This window comes from Colobus angolensis, unplaced genomic scaffold (genome assembly GCF_000951035.1).
Source record: "Colobus angolensis palliatus isolate OR3802 unplaced genomic scaffold, Cang.pa_1.0 Scaffold168, whole genome shotgun sequence".
Classification (NCBI taxonomy): Eukaryota; Metazoa; Chordata; class Mammalia; order Primates; family Cercopithecidae; genus Colobus; species Colobus angolensis.
Window position 1 is genome coordinate 4,607,741 of NW_012114799.1, and position 19,064 is coordinate 4,626,804.

A 19,064-nucleotide genomic window follows, 5' to 3' on the forward strand; every position below is an offset into this window, starting at 1 on the left:
AAGAAAGAAAGATAGACAGACAAATGTGGTCAGGAGTTTGAGGTCAGGAGTTTGAGACCAGCCTGGCCAACACAGCAAAACCCTGTCTCTACTAAAAATACAAAAAGTAGCCTGGCGTGATGGTGCACACCTGTGATCCCAGCTACTTGGGAGGCTGAGGTAGGAGAATTGCCTGAACCCGGGAGGCAGAGGTTGCAGTGAGCCAGGATCGCACCATTGCACTCCAGCCTGGGTGACAAGAGTGAAACTCCGTCTCAAAAAAGAAAATGCAAGGGATCCAGAACAGCCAAACAATCCAGAAAACGAACAAAATTGGCACAGTCACATTCCCAACTTCAAAACTTCCTACACAACTACAGTAATCAAGCCTGTGTGGGACTAGCCTAAAGACAGATATAAAGATCAACTGACTTTCAACAAGCATGCCAATACAATTCAGTGTGATAAAGAATAGTCTTTTTAACATATCGTAGTGGTATGATATCCACATGTAAAAAAATAAATAAGTATAGTTGGACTCCTTCTTTACACCATGCAAATTAACTCAAAATGGATCAAAGACTTAAACTGAAGAACTAAAACCACAAACTCTTAGAAGAAACCATAGGTGTAAATCTTTGTGACTTTGGATTAGGCAATAGTTTCTTTGCTATGACACCAAAAGCACAAGAATCCAAAGAAAATAATAGATAAAGAAGTCTTCATCAAAATTTAAAACTTTTGTGCTTCAAAGACAATACCAAGGAAGTAAAAAAGACAACTCACAGAATGGAGAAAATATTTGCAAGTCATATATCTATAAGGCTCTAGTATTCAGAACACACAAAGATCTCTTATAACTCAATGATAAAAAGATAACAAAATGGACATGAATGTACACAAGGGATCTTAATAGACATTTCTTCAAAGAAGAAATACAAATAACCAATAAGCACATGAAAAGATGTTCAACATAATTACTTATTAGAGAAATACAAATAAAAACTACAGTGAGATACCACCTCATATCTACTGAGATGGCCATAATAAAAAAGATGAATAATAACCAATGTTGGCGAGGATCTGGAGAAACTGGAACCCTCATACATGCTGGTGGGAATGTAGAAAGTTGCAGCCATGGTAGAAAATAGTTTCTCAAAATGCTAAACATTGACTTACCATATGCGCCAGCACTTCCACTCTTAGGTACGTATTGATTCAAGCAGCAACATGGATGAAACTTGAAAACATTAAACTAAATGAAAGAAGGCTACATATTTATGTGACTCCATTTGTGTGAAATGTACAAAATAAGCAATTCTGGAGACACGGAGGGTAAATTCGTGTTTTCCAAGGGCTGGAGGGAAAAGAGAATGGGGAGTCACTGCTAATGGGTATAGGATTTATTTTGGAGGTGATAAAAATCTGTGGTTATATAAGATGCATAAAATTTTTTTAAAACATTCTATAATTAGTGGAAATGATTACACAAACTTATGAATATACTAAAACCCATTGAATTATACACTTTAAAGGGGGTGAATTTTATGGTATGTGAATTATATCTCAAAAAAAAGAAAAGGGGATCTTTGACCCCCAAGCCCTAGTCCTCTTCCATGGAGGCAATTAATGTTACTTGTTTCTTAGATACCATCCCTGAAATAGACTGTATATATACCAATGTATATTTGTGGGTCTATAGGTCCCTTATTGAAAACAGAAATATAAGCATAGCAGACACATTGTTCTAGACTCTTTTTTCCCCTGTATAACTTCAAGATCATTCTTCACACTGTAACTTGGAGATTATTCCATTTCAGCATATGTAAGTATTCTTTATTCATTTTTATTTGGGGATATTCTATAATTTAGTTGGCTAGTCTTTTGCTGTTCCAAATAATGTTGCAATTAATTTCTTTGTATATATTTCTAGCACAAGTGTATGAGTGGAATACATTTTGAGAAGTAAAATTTCTGGTTTGAAATTTTTTTATTTTATTTTGATAACTTGCCATTATTGATGTAATAATGTCTTTCTCACTTGATTATGAGTTCCTTGAGAAAAGGGACCATGTCTGTTTCGTTGACCAGGGTACACCTAGATTATAGCACACTGTCTGACATACTGTTTAATATATTTGTAGATTGACAAGCCTATGTGTTTTATTGTATAAAGTGTCAAACGGAAATTCAAAGCTGTACTGTTTAAAAACTTATGATCTAGTTTATAGGAACTGTTTACAGGAATTGATCTAGAGATAGAGGATTTTCTTTTTCTTTTTCTTTTTTTTTTTTTACTTTTTATCTAGTTATTTGATTTTTATTTTTCCTTTCCTACTCTGTTAATAGTATGTTTTGGAAAATTGTGGAATCAATTGCAATGTATCATTCTAAGAAAGACAGAATCCCTTAATCTCATCTGAATATATATACATATATTTTAATAAATATTTACTTCTTATATTTCAGTATTCTATATCTCAGTTATTAAAAAGAGAGAATGGGGTTGATTTGCAACAAAGAGACCTAATAGTGACACCTGCTGGAAAAAAATGTCAGGATAAAATTTGAACCATTACATCTTTTTAAAAATTTAGACCAGTTTTATTTTTCCATTAATCAGAAAGAAATATGTTATTTTATGACAGGAATGTTTGTAGTAAGTAAATATAATTGTTTAGAGGAGGCTCTTTTATGTTCTACAAAATTACAGAGAAATAATATATTTCCTTTTTTTAGGATAAAGTCATTTTGGGAACCGATTACCCCTTTCCATTAGGTGAGCTGGAACCTGGGAAACTAATAGAGTCCATGGAAGAATTTGATGAAGAAACAAAGGTATAATGTCATTTACTTCACGGTTTTATTACTGACTTTTCCTGCTCTGAGTTTGCTTTCAGAGCACTTTGATACATGAAAACAAAGAACAGAGGAACCATTACACTGAATTCCCTAAAACGATTACTCTATCTCCATAAATAGCTAAACTATTAAAGGACAAACAAATATGACAAGGCTGAAAGTCAGCCTAGTACAACTAAATTCATAAACCCAAGAAATTGTATAGAAGCATATGATAATAAAATATTCCTGCATGTTAGATGGATCATAAGAAAAATGTATAAATTTTTTCTATATTATTTGTTACAAATCTACCAATCTCAAAAGTTGTAATAACTCTAGTTGTAATGAAATAGTAATTCATTAGATAATGAAACTAAAGTCTCAATTAAAAGTACCCAAGGAATCAGATCCTTCAAGTAACTGGACTTCTTTTTTTTTTTTTTTACCAGCGTTTGACTTTTAAGGCGAGTAGATGATACTAATATGTGCTATAATGCTACTATTACCTAGTCTACCCCTTAGACTCCTAAACCAAGATGAGTTTAAAATGAGATGCAGTGTCTTCAGGTTCCCTCTCCTTTGCCACTCCTTCCACACCCCCATCCTCCAAAAAAATAAGTCCTTCCTAAGACCTTCACTGCCCACCACTCCCAGAGGTCACGGATGGCCAAAAATAACAGCACGAGACTATATAAACTCTTAATAAATCTTACGAAAGTCTTAGTTGTAATCCTTTTGCATAATTCTTGTCTTTCTTCTAAACTAGAATCCAAGTTACCTTGAACTCTCTCTCCCTTAATCATTAAAGTTATTGTTCATCAAATCTTCTCAATAGGCTTAAAGCACATTAACAGATGCCAAGAAGAATTCATTCTTCAGTATACTAGTTACAAGTTATTAACTGGGAAACCTCAGGCTATTTTACACAGAAAGTGTCCCCTTTGGCACTAAAAGTCTTGAACTGACCTACCGAATATTGTTAAATATTTACCTGCTTCCTTCCTAAAGTAGGAAGCTGTCATAAAGACATTTTTGACCTTTTTTTTTAAACAAGAAAGGTGGCCGGGCGCGGTGGCTCAAGCCTGTAATCCCAGCACTTTGGGAGGCCGAGACGGGCGGATCAGAGGTCAGGAGACCGAGACCATCCTGACTATCACGGTGAAACCCCATCTCTACTAAAAAAAAAATACAAAAACTAGCCGGGCGAGGTGGCGGGCGCCTGTAGTCCCAGCTACTTGGGAGGCAGAGGCAGGAGAATGGCGTAAACCCAGGAGGCGGAGCTTGCAGTGAGCTGAGATCCGGCCACTGCACTCCAGTCTGGGCGACAGAGGGAGACTCTGCCTCAAAAAAAAAATAAATAAATAAATAAATAAATAAACAAGAAAGGTTGAAAATGAAAAACTTTCTATTAACCAAAATTAAACAGAAACCAGATGACCCCAAATATCCTGATTAAAAACTTAATGGAATAATAGTAATTATTATTACATGCCTTTTATTGTTTATTATGTGCTTATCACTTTCAAGTTTTTTTTATAATCTTGCATAAAGGCTTTATACTGACACACATTCACAATGACATTCTGTACAAGGTTACTCATTGTAATGCTGTAATACTGAAAACAATCTTTAAGGGAATAGTTAAATAAATCTTAATATATCCACACAATGGAAATTACGCCACTATAAATAAATTAGAAATCAATTTCCAAGATATGTTAAATTTTTAAAAGCAAGGTACAAAACAATTTGTGTAGTATACTTTCATTTGTAGATTGAATACATCTTTTGTGAAAAAGAATCTTTATATGCCTGGATATAAGTATTTGTTTATGCAGTATAAACATAAAATAGCTCTGGAACATAAACAGGAAACTGATAACTCTGGGAAGAAAAAGGTAGTTGGATGGCAGTAGTGGAATGAAGTATCTATCCATTTTATACATTTTGAATTTCAAACCATGCGAAGGTAAATACCACTAAAGAAACTGAAAATAAAATGCATAAATTCATTTGATAAGTACAACAACATTGGAAGGCACAGCAGTCCCCCCCTTATCCTCAGTTTTGCCTTCTACAGTTTCTCTTACCCCAGTCAACCACAGTCCAAAAATATTAAATGGAAAATTCCAGAAATAAACAATTCATAAGTTTTAAATTGCATGCCATTCTGAGTAGCATGGTGTAAGCTTACACACTGTCCTGCTCTCTCCAGCCCAAGATGTGAATCATCCCTTTGTCCAGTGTCTCCATGCTGTATCCACTCCCTCCCCATTAGTCACTTAGTAGCTATCTTGGTGATCAGATGGACTGTCGCCATATTACCATGCTTGTGCTCAACTCACCCTTATTTTACTTAATAATGGCCCCAAAGCACAAGTGTAGTAATGCTGGCAATTCAGATATGCCCAAGAGAAGCTGTAAAGTACTTCCTTTAAGTGAAAAGGTGAAAGTTCTCAACTTAATAAGGAAAGAAAGAAAAATTATATGTTGAGGTTGCTGAGATCTTACTTTGTAAGAATGCATCTTCTATCTATGAAACTGTGAAGAAGGAAAAAGAAATTTGTGCACAGTATATATAGGATTCTATATAGCATCCACAGACGGTCTTGGATAAGGGGGGACTTCTGTATACGGGAGATATAGATATCTTCATAGATAAGGGGGCACTGCTGTATACAGGTAGATGCGTTCTACCATGAAGATATGGAGAAAGAAAACAAGACTTGGGAGTTGAGTGACTTGCCAAAGGCAATATAACCGGTAGGTTATAGCAAACTGATGCGATCCCAAATCCCTTGACTAGAGGGGCAGATCTCCATCAAATACTCTAAAGGATACATGGCACTAAGCTATCTTAAAAGATAAAGCGGCCAGGCGCGGTGGCTCAAGCCTGTAATCCCAGCACTTTGGGAGGCCGAGACGGGCAGATCACGAGGTCAGGAGATCAAGACTATCCTGGCTAACACGGTGAAACCCCGTCTCTACTAAAAAATACAAAAAACTAGCCGGGCGAGGTGGCGGGCGCCTGTAGTCCCAGCTACTGGGAGGCTGAGTCAGGAGAATGGCCGTAAACCCGGGAGGCGGAGGTTGCAGTGAGCCGAGATCCGGCCACTGCACTCCAGCCTGGGCCACAGAGCTAGACTCCGTCTCAAAAAAAAAAAAAAAGATAAAGCACGTGGTTCCTCCTAGCCACAATAGTCACTTCTGAAATGTTCCTCTAGAGGAGGATGGCCTAAGTATGCATTGGGGAAGAACTCTAAGATGTCCAGCCTCAAATCACCCACTTTTCAAGGTTGTGTAAGAACCCTGAAGTGGTCATAGTATAGAAGGACACATTAATGGTATGGATGTCACACAACCCCATACATTTCTTCCATCCTCAGCTGCCCATACCTGTCCTTTGCAAGCTGGATAAACAAATTAGTTAGGGTATCACAAAGTTACTTCTTAAATCTCTTCTTTCGGCAGAGTTGATATAGTTTACAGCTGGGGAGTCCATTTCTTATGTGAAAATTTTAAGATGTACAGATTTGTACCCTCATCTGAGACCCTTCATTTATATCACTTCTCTTGCTCTGAAAAAGCTTAACTTGCATTTGGGGTCATGTGAAAACAACACCACATATGCCTAGCAGCTGGGGGATGGCTAGATGACTTCGGGGCGCCTTTTGCAGCCCTCTTATCCCACAGACCTAACTGTACCTTTTCTCTGTATTTGCCTCCAAATGGTCTTAAGATTCAACCTGTTAGAGGGTCCAGTTTCCAAACAAGGGCACCTCCTAAAGAGGGCTCTCCCCTTTTTAAGTCTCTTCTCTCCCCCTACAATCAATCAAGTTTCAGATTTAGATTTCAAATAGCGGGGCAAAACATAGGTCAAGAGGATTTTGCTAAGAGATTCACTTTATAATCTGCTAATATTTTTCTCTCATATTGGGGAGCTAATTTTTTTAAATCTGATCAATGTAGTACTTAAAAGTACTTAAAAAACAACCAATAATGCTTTAAAATAACATATTTTCTTTTCTTTTCAGAATAAACTCAAAGCCAGCAATGCCCTGGCATTTTTGGGTCTTGAGAGAAAACAATTTGAATGACTGAATTTACTACAATGGCAAACTTTCAAAAGGATACTTCATTTTTGTTTCTAAATATGTATCAACAGGTATTAACAAAATCCTATTTTGAACTGTTTTACTCAGAAATAGAATCTCCAAAATATTCTAAATTATTCATAACAAAAATGATTCATAAGTGTTTTCATTCTGAAAAGCTGTACTTTATTTCGCGTGCAAATAAAAAATGATTTTCCCAGTGCTCTTTTAATTAATCTGGAGAAATACAAAATAAAATGTCATTAATGATTTATATGGAGAAAGATTCATCCTAGAGGGCTCAAGTAGGTTGTCCATTTTGAATAAAGGTGTATGAATTGGACTCAAATAACCTGTTCCATCCACCTTTAATACCTACCATTAGCCCAGAACTGGGCTGGGAATGCTTCAGCCTCCACAAAATAAGTAACATATGGAATATTCATACTCAGGGAGCTTCCAGACCAATTAAGGAGGTAAGAGATGTTCATGGAATAATTATTAAGCTATAAACTTTGACTTTGAGTGTCAAAGAAGTTTCATTAAGAGGAATTCACTTTGTCTAAAACTGTGGAGCAGATCTTCACAGAGGGTGGAACATGAGAGAGTCCAGGAAATAAATAAGAAATGTTTAGGGTTAGAGGATGGGAAACAGGAAGGCAAAACTATGGGAACACAGCTGTGGTTTCAGATTGAATGAGACATCCATTTTAAAAGTTTTTGTCTATAAATTCACTTCTACCAGAAGCTCTTTTGATTTTAAAATATTGAGCAGAATGTATAAAGTTAACTATGGAAAGTTAATAGGGCAATACCAGGGTAGCCTTGTTTTACCCATTTCATTTATGGTCCCGCTTGGGCTGCTGAAAAGGAACTTGGTTCTGGGATGGGTGATGAACATCTATAGTTCATCTGCCTCTGATTGAATTTCAAAATCAAGCATGATTTTTCAAAACTACCCTCCTGCTTTGGATTCATTCATCCTTTTCCCTTCCATTCATCTAGAAAATCAAGAGTTGAGTATTGACATGTAATTTGTGCTGACCCCTTTCCAGAATAAAGATGAGATCTAATTCTTACTTCACTATGCTCACGCCATTATTTTCATTTTATATAGTTCACTGCCCCACCTCCTTCTCACCCCGCCCCCCACCATTTCTTTCTAGGACTTTACCCACCCACCACTCTGCTTATTGCTCCAATCTGCCCAAAAAGAAAAACAAAGTTGAACAAAGGAACAACATGAACTCTAGGTTATTTTTTCCTTCCCCAATCTTTGGGGGTAATGTTTACACTTTTTCAAATATTCTATATTTGAGCACTCTGAACACAGCATTTAATGATTGTTTTATTATAAAAAGTAACCCAATCACTTTATTCAATATTATACACACACATCACACGCAGAGTGAATGGATACATTCATATTCACATGTTTTCTATGTGCCAGGACTATAGGAATGTTCCAGGCACTGGGGGTATAGATGTCAACAAACAAGATAAAATTCCTTCTCTGACAAAACCTACAATCTGAAGAGTGAGAAACATAAATAAGGTAAGGAAGAAGAAAAAGAGGAATAAAAGGAGGAACAGAAAGAGGAAAGAAGGAAGGAAATTTTTCTTATAGTGATAAACACTATGAAGAAATTAAAACGAAAATATGGTAGTGACTAGGAGAAAGATGGGGGTAAAACATTAAATTGTAGAGTCAGAGAAGGCCTCTTTAAAGTGGACTTTCAACTGAGATTTGAATGATAGAACAGGGAAGAAAATGCAAAGGTTCTGAGGCAAGAAAGCTCGTGATGAGTTTGTGAGCAAGGAAGAGAGACAGGGGAGGAAGCCAAAAAGTTGGCTAGATCAGTAGATCATGGTCAAGGGTTGAGACTGTTTTTTTTTTTTTTTGTGACAGAATCTCACTCTGTCACCAGGCTGGAGTGCAGTGGCGCGATCTCGGCTCACTGCAACCTCTGACTCCCTGGTTCAAGTGATTCTCCTGCCTCAGCCTCCTGAGTAGCTGGGATTACAGGCATGCACCACCACGTCCAGCTAATTTTTGTTTTTGTTTTTTTTAGTAAAGACAGGGTTTCACCCTGTTGGCCAGGATGGTCTCGATCTCCTGACCTCGTGATTCTCCTGCTTTGGCCTCCCAAAGTGCTAGGATTACAGGCATGAGCCACCGCGCCTGGCCAAGATTTTTATATTGTGGTTTCATAGGAAACCACTGAAGACTTTTTAATAGGTCTGTGACATGCTCGGACTTACGTTATTCTTTTAAAACAAACAAAAAAAAATAGCAGGGTGCAGTGGCTTACACCAGTAATCCCAACACTTTGAGAGGCTGAGGCAGGAGGATGGCTTGAAGCCAGGAGACTGAGACCAGCCTGGGCAACACAGGAATCTCTACCAAAAAAAAATTTTTTTAATTAGCTGGGTGTGGTGGCTCATTCCTGTAGTCTCAGCTACTTAGGAGGCTGGAGTGGGAGGATGGCTTAAACCCAGGAGTTCGAGGCTGCAGTGAGCTAGGATCATGCCACTGCACTCCAGCCTGGGTGACAGAGTGAGACCCTGTCTCAGAAAAAAGAAAAGAGAAGAAAGGAGAGGAGAGGAGAGGAGAGGGGAGGAAGGGAGGGGAGAAAAAAAAAGAAAAAAGAAACCCATATATATTAACAGCTTTGTAGAGACTTATTAAAGGGAGTCAAGAAAGGAAGTTGGAGGCTGGGCAAGAAATGATGGTGACTCAGGCACAAATACAAGAATGGGGATCATGAGATTTGTTTGTAGGCAGAACTAACAGCATTTAATGATGGACTGAACGTGAGGAAGAGGGAGGAAGGAGAGGAAAGAAATCAAGGTTGACTCCTGGGTGTGTGAATGTGAAGCGTGTGTACACATGTGCACACCATGTTCTTGTCAATCAGTCTCCTATATATGACATTTAAATAATTCCTAATGTTTTGCAATTATAAATAATATTGCAATAAAATTTGATTAATTTCCCAAATCATACATATGGATAAACTACAACTCTGATTGGATCAAAGATTTAACTCTAAAATATTAAACTATGCAGGTACTAGAAGAAAAGATGAGAGAATTCCTCTTTAATCTGGGTGTAAAGAGGGTTTTCTAACTATGACTTTCCTAGGCACATAATCCTGGTGACATTTAAGCTTTGAGATGATTAATGATAGTTAATGGTGTTAAACTCATCCATACTTTAAACATAGGTGCTTTGATTCCCACACTTTTCACTTGAACAGCTGGGTAGATTAATTACCATTTACCATAATGAGGAAGACTATGGGAGAAACAGTCTTGAGAGGAAAGAGAATCAACAGTTCTGTAGTTGAACTTGTTATATTTCAGACGCCTCTAGACATTTAAGTAGGAATGTCAAGTAAACACTTGAATGTACTAGTCTGGAGAGTTCAAGAGACAGGCTGGGAAAAATCACCAGTGTATAAAAGGTATTTTAAGAAATGAGACTGGATGAAATCACCTGGCGAAAACGTAGAGCAGAGACGCAAAAGACCCTAGGCCTATTTCCTGGGATTCACTAACACTTAGAAGTTAGATGAAGGCTGTACAAAAATTAGCCGGGCATGATGGCACGAGCCTGTAATCCCAGCTACTCAGGAAGCTGAGGCAGGAGAATCACTTGAACCCGGGAGGCGGAGGTTGCAGTGAGCCGAGATCGCGCCACTGCACTCCAGCCTGGGTGACAGAGCAAGACTCTGTCTCAAACAAAAACAAACAAAAAAGTTAGATGAAGGCACCAGCTTTGTGCACAGAAGAGTAGCCAGTGAGGTAGGAGGAAAACTAGGAAAATATACTCAGGAGTCAAGAACAGACAATGTTTCAAGAAGTCCTAACAGCTTTAGGCATACACACACACACACACACACACACACACACACACACACACAAAGCTACAATACTATGGTATTCAACAGAACCATATGCCTCAGATATAACTCAATCCCTTTATCCCAAAATTTAATTCCACTTTTTATAGTCCCAACCCTGATGCACGGCATCAACCAGTCACCTAATTCTTCTCCTTCACCCATATGAATACACCATTAAATCCAAAAGATTCAATCCATTTCATATCTTTTATTTCTTATCTGTTCTTTCCTCCACATGGCTTCCAACTAAATTCAGGTCATCATCTCTCAGCAGGATATTGAAATAATCCCTTATTTGTACCCCTGCCCTGCCCCTTGGCTTAGTCTGCTACAACCCATCTTCTACCTTGGTGCCAGAGAAAAATGTCCAAAGTATGTATTTGATTGTATCACTTTCTCTGTTAAAATTCCTCAGGACCTAAAGTGGTGGTTTCTAGGCTTTGGGATTTCATTGCTCAGTAACTCCCCCTTCAAAAAAACAAAAACAACAACAAAAAAAATGTACTGCTATCTCTAACAGAGCACACCTCTCATTTTGAATTGTGATTCCTATCTTCCTTCTAGACTGGATTTCCTTGAGGGATGACCTATGCCTTCATTCACTCATGCATTCAACAAAATTTATTCAGGACTTATTATGGGCCAAGAACCATGCTAGATTCTGAGAGTATGAAAAAAGCAAACATGGTTCCTGCCCTCAGTTGTGCTCATACCCTAGTTAGGGAGACATGTATCAAGTAAGCAACAAATCGATATAAAATTGCTACCACGACAGGAGCTATGAGGGAAAGGCGCACAGTGTGTAGAAAGCTTATTATAAAGGATTTGTCCTAGTCAGAGTCACAGAAAGATTTTTCAGAAAAAAGTTTTGCTTGAGCTAGAATCTGAAAGCAAACAAGAGCTAAAAGGTTAAAAGGGAAGGGAAGAGTATTCCAGGCAGAAGAAACAGGATAAATGAAAGCCTTGTGTCTGTGTAAGAAAACAGCCATTGTATGGCAAGAGTGACTCCATCTGGAAGGGGACTCGCCATGATAACTGATGTTTGAACACAGCATACCAAGGTGTCCTGCAGCAAGGTCTTTAAGCAATGCCTGTAGCATATATAGCCGTGCATAAAGATGCTTATCTAACCTCCCCAGTAGTCATGAGTTTCAGCAAGAGGGTCTGAGATGTAATCAGCTGCACATGTTTGTACCCTAAAAGCTTGCCATACAAAGGACACTTTCTGAACAGTGAATGCAGGGACCCACCATTGCATGGCTACCCCAGATATCACTTCTGTTTGTCAGAGCCTATTAAATATTTCTTTCTGAGAAACTGAATTTGTCAGCCTCTTTCTTCAGCCTCTCACCTTCGGGGTGGGTTTGCATAGACCTGCTCACCATGGAACAGGCAGGAGAGAACACAGCAAGAAAGAAAACCACTGTGGCTGAAGATGACAAAGGAAGATATTCTTGGTAAAAAATGACAAGATCATGTGAGGCCATAAGTCAGTTGAGGAATTTTGTATATTGAAAAGCTGTGAGAACTCACAAAATGGGAGAAAATATTTGCAAACTACCCATCTGACAAGGGATTAAGAACCAGAATCTATAAGATGCTCAAACTCTACAAGAAAAAAATTTAATAATCTGATTTTAAAATGGGCAAAAGATTTGGATAGACATTTCTCAAAAGAAGACATACAAATGGCAAACAGGTATATGAAAATGTCCTCAGTATAATGACTCATCAGAGAAATGCAAACCAAAACTATAGTGAGATATCATCTCACCCCAGTAAAAATGGCATTTTTCCAAAAGACAACCAATAACAAATGCTGGCAAGGATGTGGAGAAAAGGGAACGCTTGTCCACTGTTGGTGGGAATGTAAATTAGTACAACCACACTGGGTGACAGTTTGGAGGTTCTTCAAAAAACTAAAAATAGAGCTACTACGTGATCTAGTAATCCCACTACTGGGTATACACCCAAAAGAAAGGAAGTCAGTATATCAAAAGTATATCTGCACTCTCATATTTGTTGCAGCTGTGGTCACAATAGCCAAGATTTGGAAGTAACCTAAGTATTCATCAAGAGATGAATGGATAAACAAACTGTGGTACATGTACACAATGGAGTACTAGTCAGCCATAAAAAAGAATGAGATCCTGTCATTTGCAACAACGGATGGAACTGGAGGTCGTTATGTTAAGTGAAATAAGCCAGGCACAGAACAACAAACTTTGCATGTTCTCACTTACTTGTGGGAGCAAAAAATTAAAATAATTGAATTTACAGACAGAGAGAGTAAAAGCATGATTACCAGAGACTGAAGTGGATAATGGGTTGGGGAATGGGAATGGCTAATGGGTACCAAAAGTAGTTAGAAAAAATGAATAAGACCTCATATGTGATAGCACAATACATGACTATTATAGTCAATAATAATTTAATTATACATTTAAAAATAACTGAAAGTATATAACTGAGTTGTTTGTGACACAAAGGATAAATGCATGAGGGGGACAGATACCCAATTTACCAAGACGTGATTAATATTTATTGCATACCTGTATCAAAATATCTCATGTAGCCCATACTACTATGTACCCACAAAAATTAAAAATTAAAAAAAAAAGAAAAACAAGAGTTGGAGGCAAAGAAGCATGGATTGGAATCTTATGGTCACAAGCCAAGAAAGGCCTAGAGTCACCAAAAGCTGAAAGAGCCTAGAAACAGATTCTCCCCAATAGTCTTCAGAGGGAGTACAGCCCTGCTGTTTTAGTCCAGTTTTCATTGCTTATAACAGGATACCTGAAACTGAGTAATTACTTCTTAGCGTTACGGAGGCTGAGAAGTCCCAGGTTGAGGGGCCACATCTGGTGAGGGCCTTCTAACCGGTGGGGACTCTGCAGAATCCCAAGGTAGCAGAGGGCATCATATGGTAAGGGAGCGGAATGTGCTAGCTCCAGTCTCTTCCTCTTCTTATAAAGCTACCAGTTTCATTACTGTGACAACCCATTAATCCATTAACCTATTAATCCATTCATGAGGGCTCTGCCCTCATGACCCAATCACCTCTCAATACTGCCACATTGGGGATTAAATTTTAACATGAGTTTGGGAGAGGACAATCATTCAAACCATAGTCCCTGCCAACACATTGATTTTAGATTTCTGGCCTCTAGAATTGCCAGAGAATAAATTTCTCGTTTTAAGTCAAAAAACAATACCAAAAGAAAACAAACAAACAACAACAACAACAAAGAAAAGCAATGAGAAGGTTTTTTAGTAGGGGATGGCATTAATTAGAGCTGTTCTGTTTTTGTTTTTTTTTAATCCTGCTCCTGTGGGATAGAATTCAATTTTGAAAAGATTCCTCTGGCAGGTTGCAGGATGGCAACAGCTTGCAGGGGAACTTAACTGAAATAGTTTGGGCCAAGGTGGTGGTAGTGTTGCTGGTGGAGAAACATACGTAATAGACTCCAGAGATAATAAGAAGGGTCAACAGAAAGGCCTTGGTGATGGGTTAGATATGGGAGATGAGGATTAGAGATATCAAAGATGACCCCTGAGTTTCCGTCTTGCATAAATGGAAGTAGTGCCATTTTACTACAAGAGGCACAGAGAGAAGACCAGGTTGGAAGGGCAGGATTATGAGTTTAGTTTGGGGAAATATTGAATATTAATGCCTTTGAGACATACAAAAGGGAAAGTCGAGTGTGCAGACTTATGTAGTTTGAATTTCCTAGCACACAGTAATAGCTCCATTAGCATTCACTGGATAAATAAATAGTAAAATAAAAATAAGTAAACATTAAAAGCAAAAATAAGTAAACAGTAAAAAACAGTTTTTTGCTCCTAAAATGAGCAAAGAAAGGAACTGGAAATCAATCTTCACTGAGTATGTTGGGAATTCATGCAGTTCTGAGTGTAATCCAAATGGTGAGGCCTCACAAATTTGTGACTATCTACAATGACTTGAGTGTTCACTATCCTCGTGAGTCTTTCTCCTTGGCTCACCCGCCTAGTAAGCCCTTCTCCTTGGCTCATAGATGGATGTCTTCTCCCTGTGTCTTCACATGGTTTTTCCTCAGTACATGTCTACATCATGATTGACTCTTCTTCTAGGACACCAGTCATACTGGATTAGAGGCCACCCTAATTGACCTAATATGACCTCATTTTAACTTAATTCCCATTTAAAAGAACCTGCATCCAAATATAGTCACATTCTGAGCTACTTGGAGTTAAGACTTTTGGGACACAATTCAGCCCATAACAAATGCCTTATGTATATTCACAAACCAATCTGGCAATGTCCATACCAGGGGTGTCATTTGGTGACAGCAGACATTCTTCTCAGATGCCATTAGCAGCACAACGTTCTAAGGAAAGGTAAAGAGAATAACCTCCTCAGTACCATATTTGATTGCCTGGCCCTGGAACAATACTGCTTACATAGTGAATCTGCTCATAACACAGAATCTAGAAAAGTTACTCAGGAAAATCACCTTTTCAGCGTTTTATCTCCTTCCTTATCTACTGCAAGCACTTCTCCAAAAACAACCTTTTTAAAACACTCCCAACACCACCAGATTCCAAAGGAGAAACAACCACTCACAGCCATCCAAGCATCTTTCTCTTTTCCTTGTACAGTACCTTCTCCTATATCCCCTAAAAAGGAAGCCAGTACTGGCTCAGCTTAATTCATATTCCCCAACCAGAAAGCTTAAATCTGTATTCAACGTAATCACTTTAGATTAACATACCAAGACAAATACCAGCTTTAAATTTGTTTAACTTAGACCATTATGAAGATTTTTCCCAATCAAAATTGAAAAAAGGTAAATTGAAGTTTCCATTTCTGAAAATAAGACTGCTCACAACCTAAAAATGTCAAAGTTTACTTTTAAAAAGTCAACACAAACATATGTAAAAGTTCAAACAGATCAAATTCAACCTATGTCTGCCAGTCTACACCCCTAGAAGGAACCAATTTTACCTGTTTCGTGTGTGTGTATTCTTGCAAACACAGTCTACGATTATACAAGTATTTACATGTATACATTCCTTTTTTCATTTTAAGCAAACAGTAGAATTTGCCCTTTCTAGTACCTTTTAAGTACCTTGCAGGGTACTTAATGCCTTGCTGATCATCCCACATATAAACTGCCTCTTTCTTTTTAATGGGTGGATCCTATGAATGAAAATTACACAGATTACATAGATGTACCATAATCATAGAGTCCTCAATGCATAGACATTCATGTTTCCAATCTTTTGCAGTTATGAACTGTTACCAAGAATACCCTTGTTACTGGAAAGGAGTCCCAATCCAGACCCCAAGAGAGGGTTCTTGGATCTCACACAAGAACGAATTTGAGGTAAATCTATAAAGTGAAAGCAAGTTTACTAAGAAAGTAAAGGAATAAAGAATGTCTATTCCACAGGCAGAGCAGCCCCAAGGGCTGCTGGTTACCTATTTTTTATGGTTGTTTCTTGATTATATGTTAAACACAAGGTGGATTATTCATGTCTCCCCTTTTCTAGACCATATCCCCTTTTTTAGACCATGACGTTGAGATGGCATTTGTGACTGCCATGGTGCCAGTGGGAGTGTCATTTAGCATGCTAATACATTATAATTAGCAAATAATGAGCAGTGAGGATGCCCAGAGGTAACTTTTATCCGCCATCTTGGTTTTGGTGGGTTTTAGCTGGTTTCTTTACCACAGACTGTTTTATCAGCAAGGTCTTTATGACCTGTACCTTGTGCTGATTTCCTATCTCGTCCTGTGACTTAGAATGTCTAACCTCCTGGGAATGCAGCCCAGTAGGTATCAGCCTTATTTTACCCAGCCCCTACTCAAGAGGGACTCACTCTGGTTCAAACGCCTTTGGCACCATTATGATATTTGTTCAGCATCTTTTCATATGCCTATTTGCCATCTGTATACCTTCTTTGTGAGGTATCGGTTTAGATCTTTTGCCCATTTTTTAATTGGGTTATTTTCTTATTGCTGAGCTTTAAGAATTCTTTTTTTTTTCATTCGCCATCTAATCTTTTAAAAAGTTCTGTGGGTGCATAGTAGGTATATATAATTTACGGGGTTGATGAGATATTTTGATACAGGCTTGCAATGATGTGAAATAAGCACTTCAGGGAGAGTGGGATCTCCATCCCCTCAAGTATTTATCCTCTGAGTTATAAACAATCCAATTATATTTTTTAAATTATTTTAAAATGCATAATTATGATTGATTATAGTCACCTTGTTGTGCTATCAAACAGGTCTTATTCACACTTTCTTTTTTTGTACTCATCAACCATCCCCATATCCCCACAAGTCCCTCCGCCTACCCTTCTCAGTCTCTGGTAACCATCCTTCTACTCTCTATGTCCATGAATTCAATTGTTTTGATACTTAGATCCCACAAAGAAGTGAGAATATGCAATCTTTGTCTTTCTGTGCCTGGCTTATTTCACTTTACATAATGACCTCTGGTTCCATCCATGTTGTTGCAAATAACAGGATCTCATTCTTTTTTATGGCTGAATAGTACTTCTTGTGTATATGTACCACAGTTTCTTCATCCATTCATCTGTTGATGGACACTTAGGTTCCAAATCTTAGCTATTGTAAACAGTGCTACCACAAACATGCAAGAGCAGATATCTCTTTGATATACTGATTTCTTTTCTTTTGGGTGTACACCTAGCAGGAGGATTCCTGGATCACATGGTAGCTCTAGTTTTTTGAGGAGCCTCTAAACTGTTGTTCACAGTGGTTGTACTAATTTATATTCCCAGCAGCAGTGTACAAAGAGTTCCCTTTTCTCCACAACCTCACCATCATGTGTTATAGCCTGTTTTTTGGATAAAAGCCATTTTAACTGGGGTGAGATGATATCTCATTATATTTTTAATTTGCATTTCTCTGATGATCCATGATACTGAGAATCTTCCCATATGCTTGTCTGCCATTTGTATGTTTCTTTTGAGAAACGTCTATCCATATCTTTTATCCATTTTGAAATCAGGTTATTAGATTTTATTTCCTACAGAGTTGTTTGAGCACCTTATAGATTCTGGTTATTAATACATTGTTAGATGGGTAGTTTGCAAATACTTTCTCTCATTCTGTGGGCTGTCTCTTCCCTTTTTTTTTTTTTGTTATTGTTTTTGTTTTTTTGTTTCTTTCTTTTTTTGAGACAGAGTCTTGCTCTGTCACCCAGGCTGCAGTGCAGTGGTGCAATCTCCGCTCACTGAAAGCTCTGCTCCCTGGGTTCATGGCATTCTCCTGCCTCAGCCTCCCCAGTAGCTGGGACTACAGGCACCTGCCACCTCGCCTGGCTAATTTTTTTGTATTTTTAGTAGAGATGGGGTTTCACTGTGTTCGCCAGGATGGTCTCGATCTCCTGACCTCATGATCCGCCCACCTCAGCCTCCCAAAGTGCTGGGATTACAGGCAAGAGCCACAGCGCCCAGCCCACTTCCTTTTGTTGATTGTATCCTTTGCTGTGCAGAAACTTTTTAACTTGATGTGATCCTATTTGTCCGTTTTTGCTTTGATTGCCTGTGCTTGTTGGGTATTGCTCAGAAACTTTTGGCCAGACAAATGTCCTGGAGATTTTCCCCAATGTTTTCTTGTAGTAGTTTCATAGTTTAAGGTCTTAAAGTCTTTAATCCATTTTTATTTTTTTACAGGACAAGAGATAAGGGCCTAATTTCATTCTTTTGCATACGGACATCCAGTTTTCCCAGCACCATTTATTGAAGAGACTGTCTTTTCCCCAGTGTATGTTCTTGGCACCTTTGTTACAAATGAGTTCACCGTAGGTGTGTGGATTTGTTTCTGGGTTCTCTATTCTATTCTGTTGGTCTATGTATCTGTTTTTATGTGAGTACCATGCTGTTTTGGTGATGAAAGCTCTGTAGTATAATTTGAAGTCAGGTAATGTGATTCCTCCAGGTTTGTTCTTTTTGCTTAGGATAGTTTTGGCTATTCTGGGTCTTCTGTGACTCCACATAAATTATAGGATTGTTTTTTCTATTTCTGTGTAGAATGTCATTGATGTTTTGACAGGGATTTCATTGAATCTGTAGATTGCTTTGGGTAATATGGACATTTTAACAATTCTTCCAACTCATGATCATGGAATATTTTTCCATGTTTTTGTGTCATCTTCAATTTCTTTCATCAGTGTTATAGTTTTCATTATAGAGATATTTTGCTCCTTTGGTTAATTCTTA

At 38.0% G+C, this 19,064-nt stretch overlaps 1 protein-coding gene and 1 long non-coding RNA gene across 3 annotated transcripts in view; one reads left to right on the forward strand and one right to left on the reverse strand.

Moving 5' to 3' along the window:
* ACMSD (aminocarboxymuconate semialdehyde decarboxylase) overlaps positions 1-7,095 on the forward strand; it is a 65,287-nt gene extending 58,192 nt beyond the window's left edge. For both annotated transcript variants that reach the window (XM_011937720.1, XM_011937719.1), the window contains exons 9-10: positions 2,719-2,817; positions 6,858-7,095. In XM_011937720.1, the coding sequence (XP_011793110.1) occupies positions 2,719-2,817; positions 6,858-6,920 (162 nt within the window). In that variant the 3' untranslated portion in view covers positions 6,921-7,095. The remainder of the gene's footprint in view (positions 1-2,718; positions 2,818-6,857) is intronic.
* LOC105508788 overlaps positions 1-19,064 on the reverse strand; it is a 53,815-nt gene that overhangs the window by 29,886 nt on the left and 4,865 nt on the right. The window lies entirely within an intron of this gene.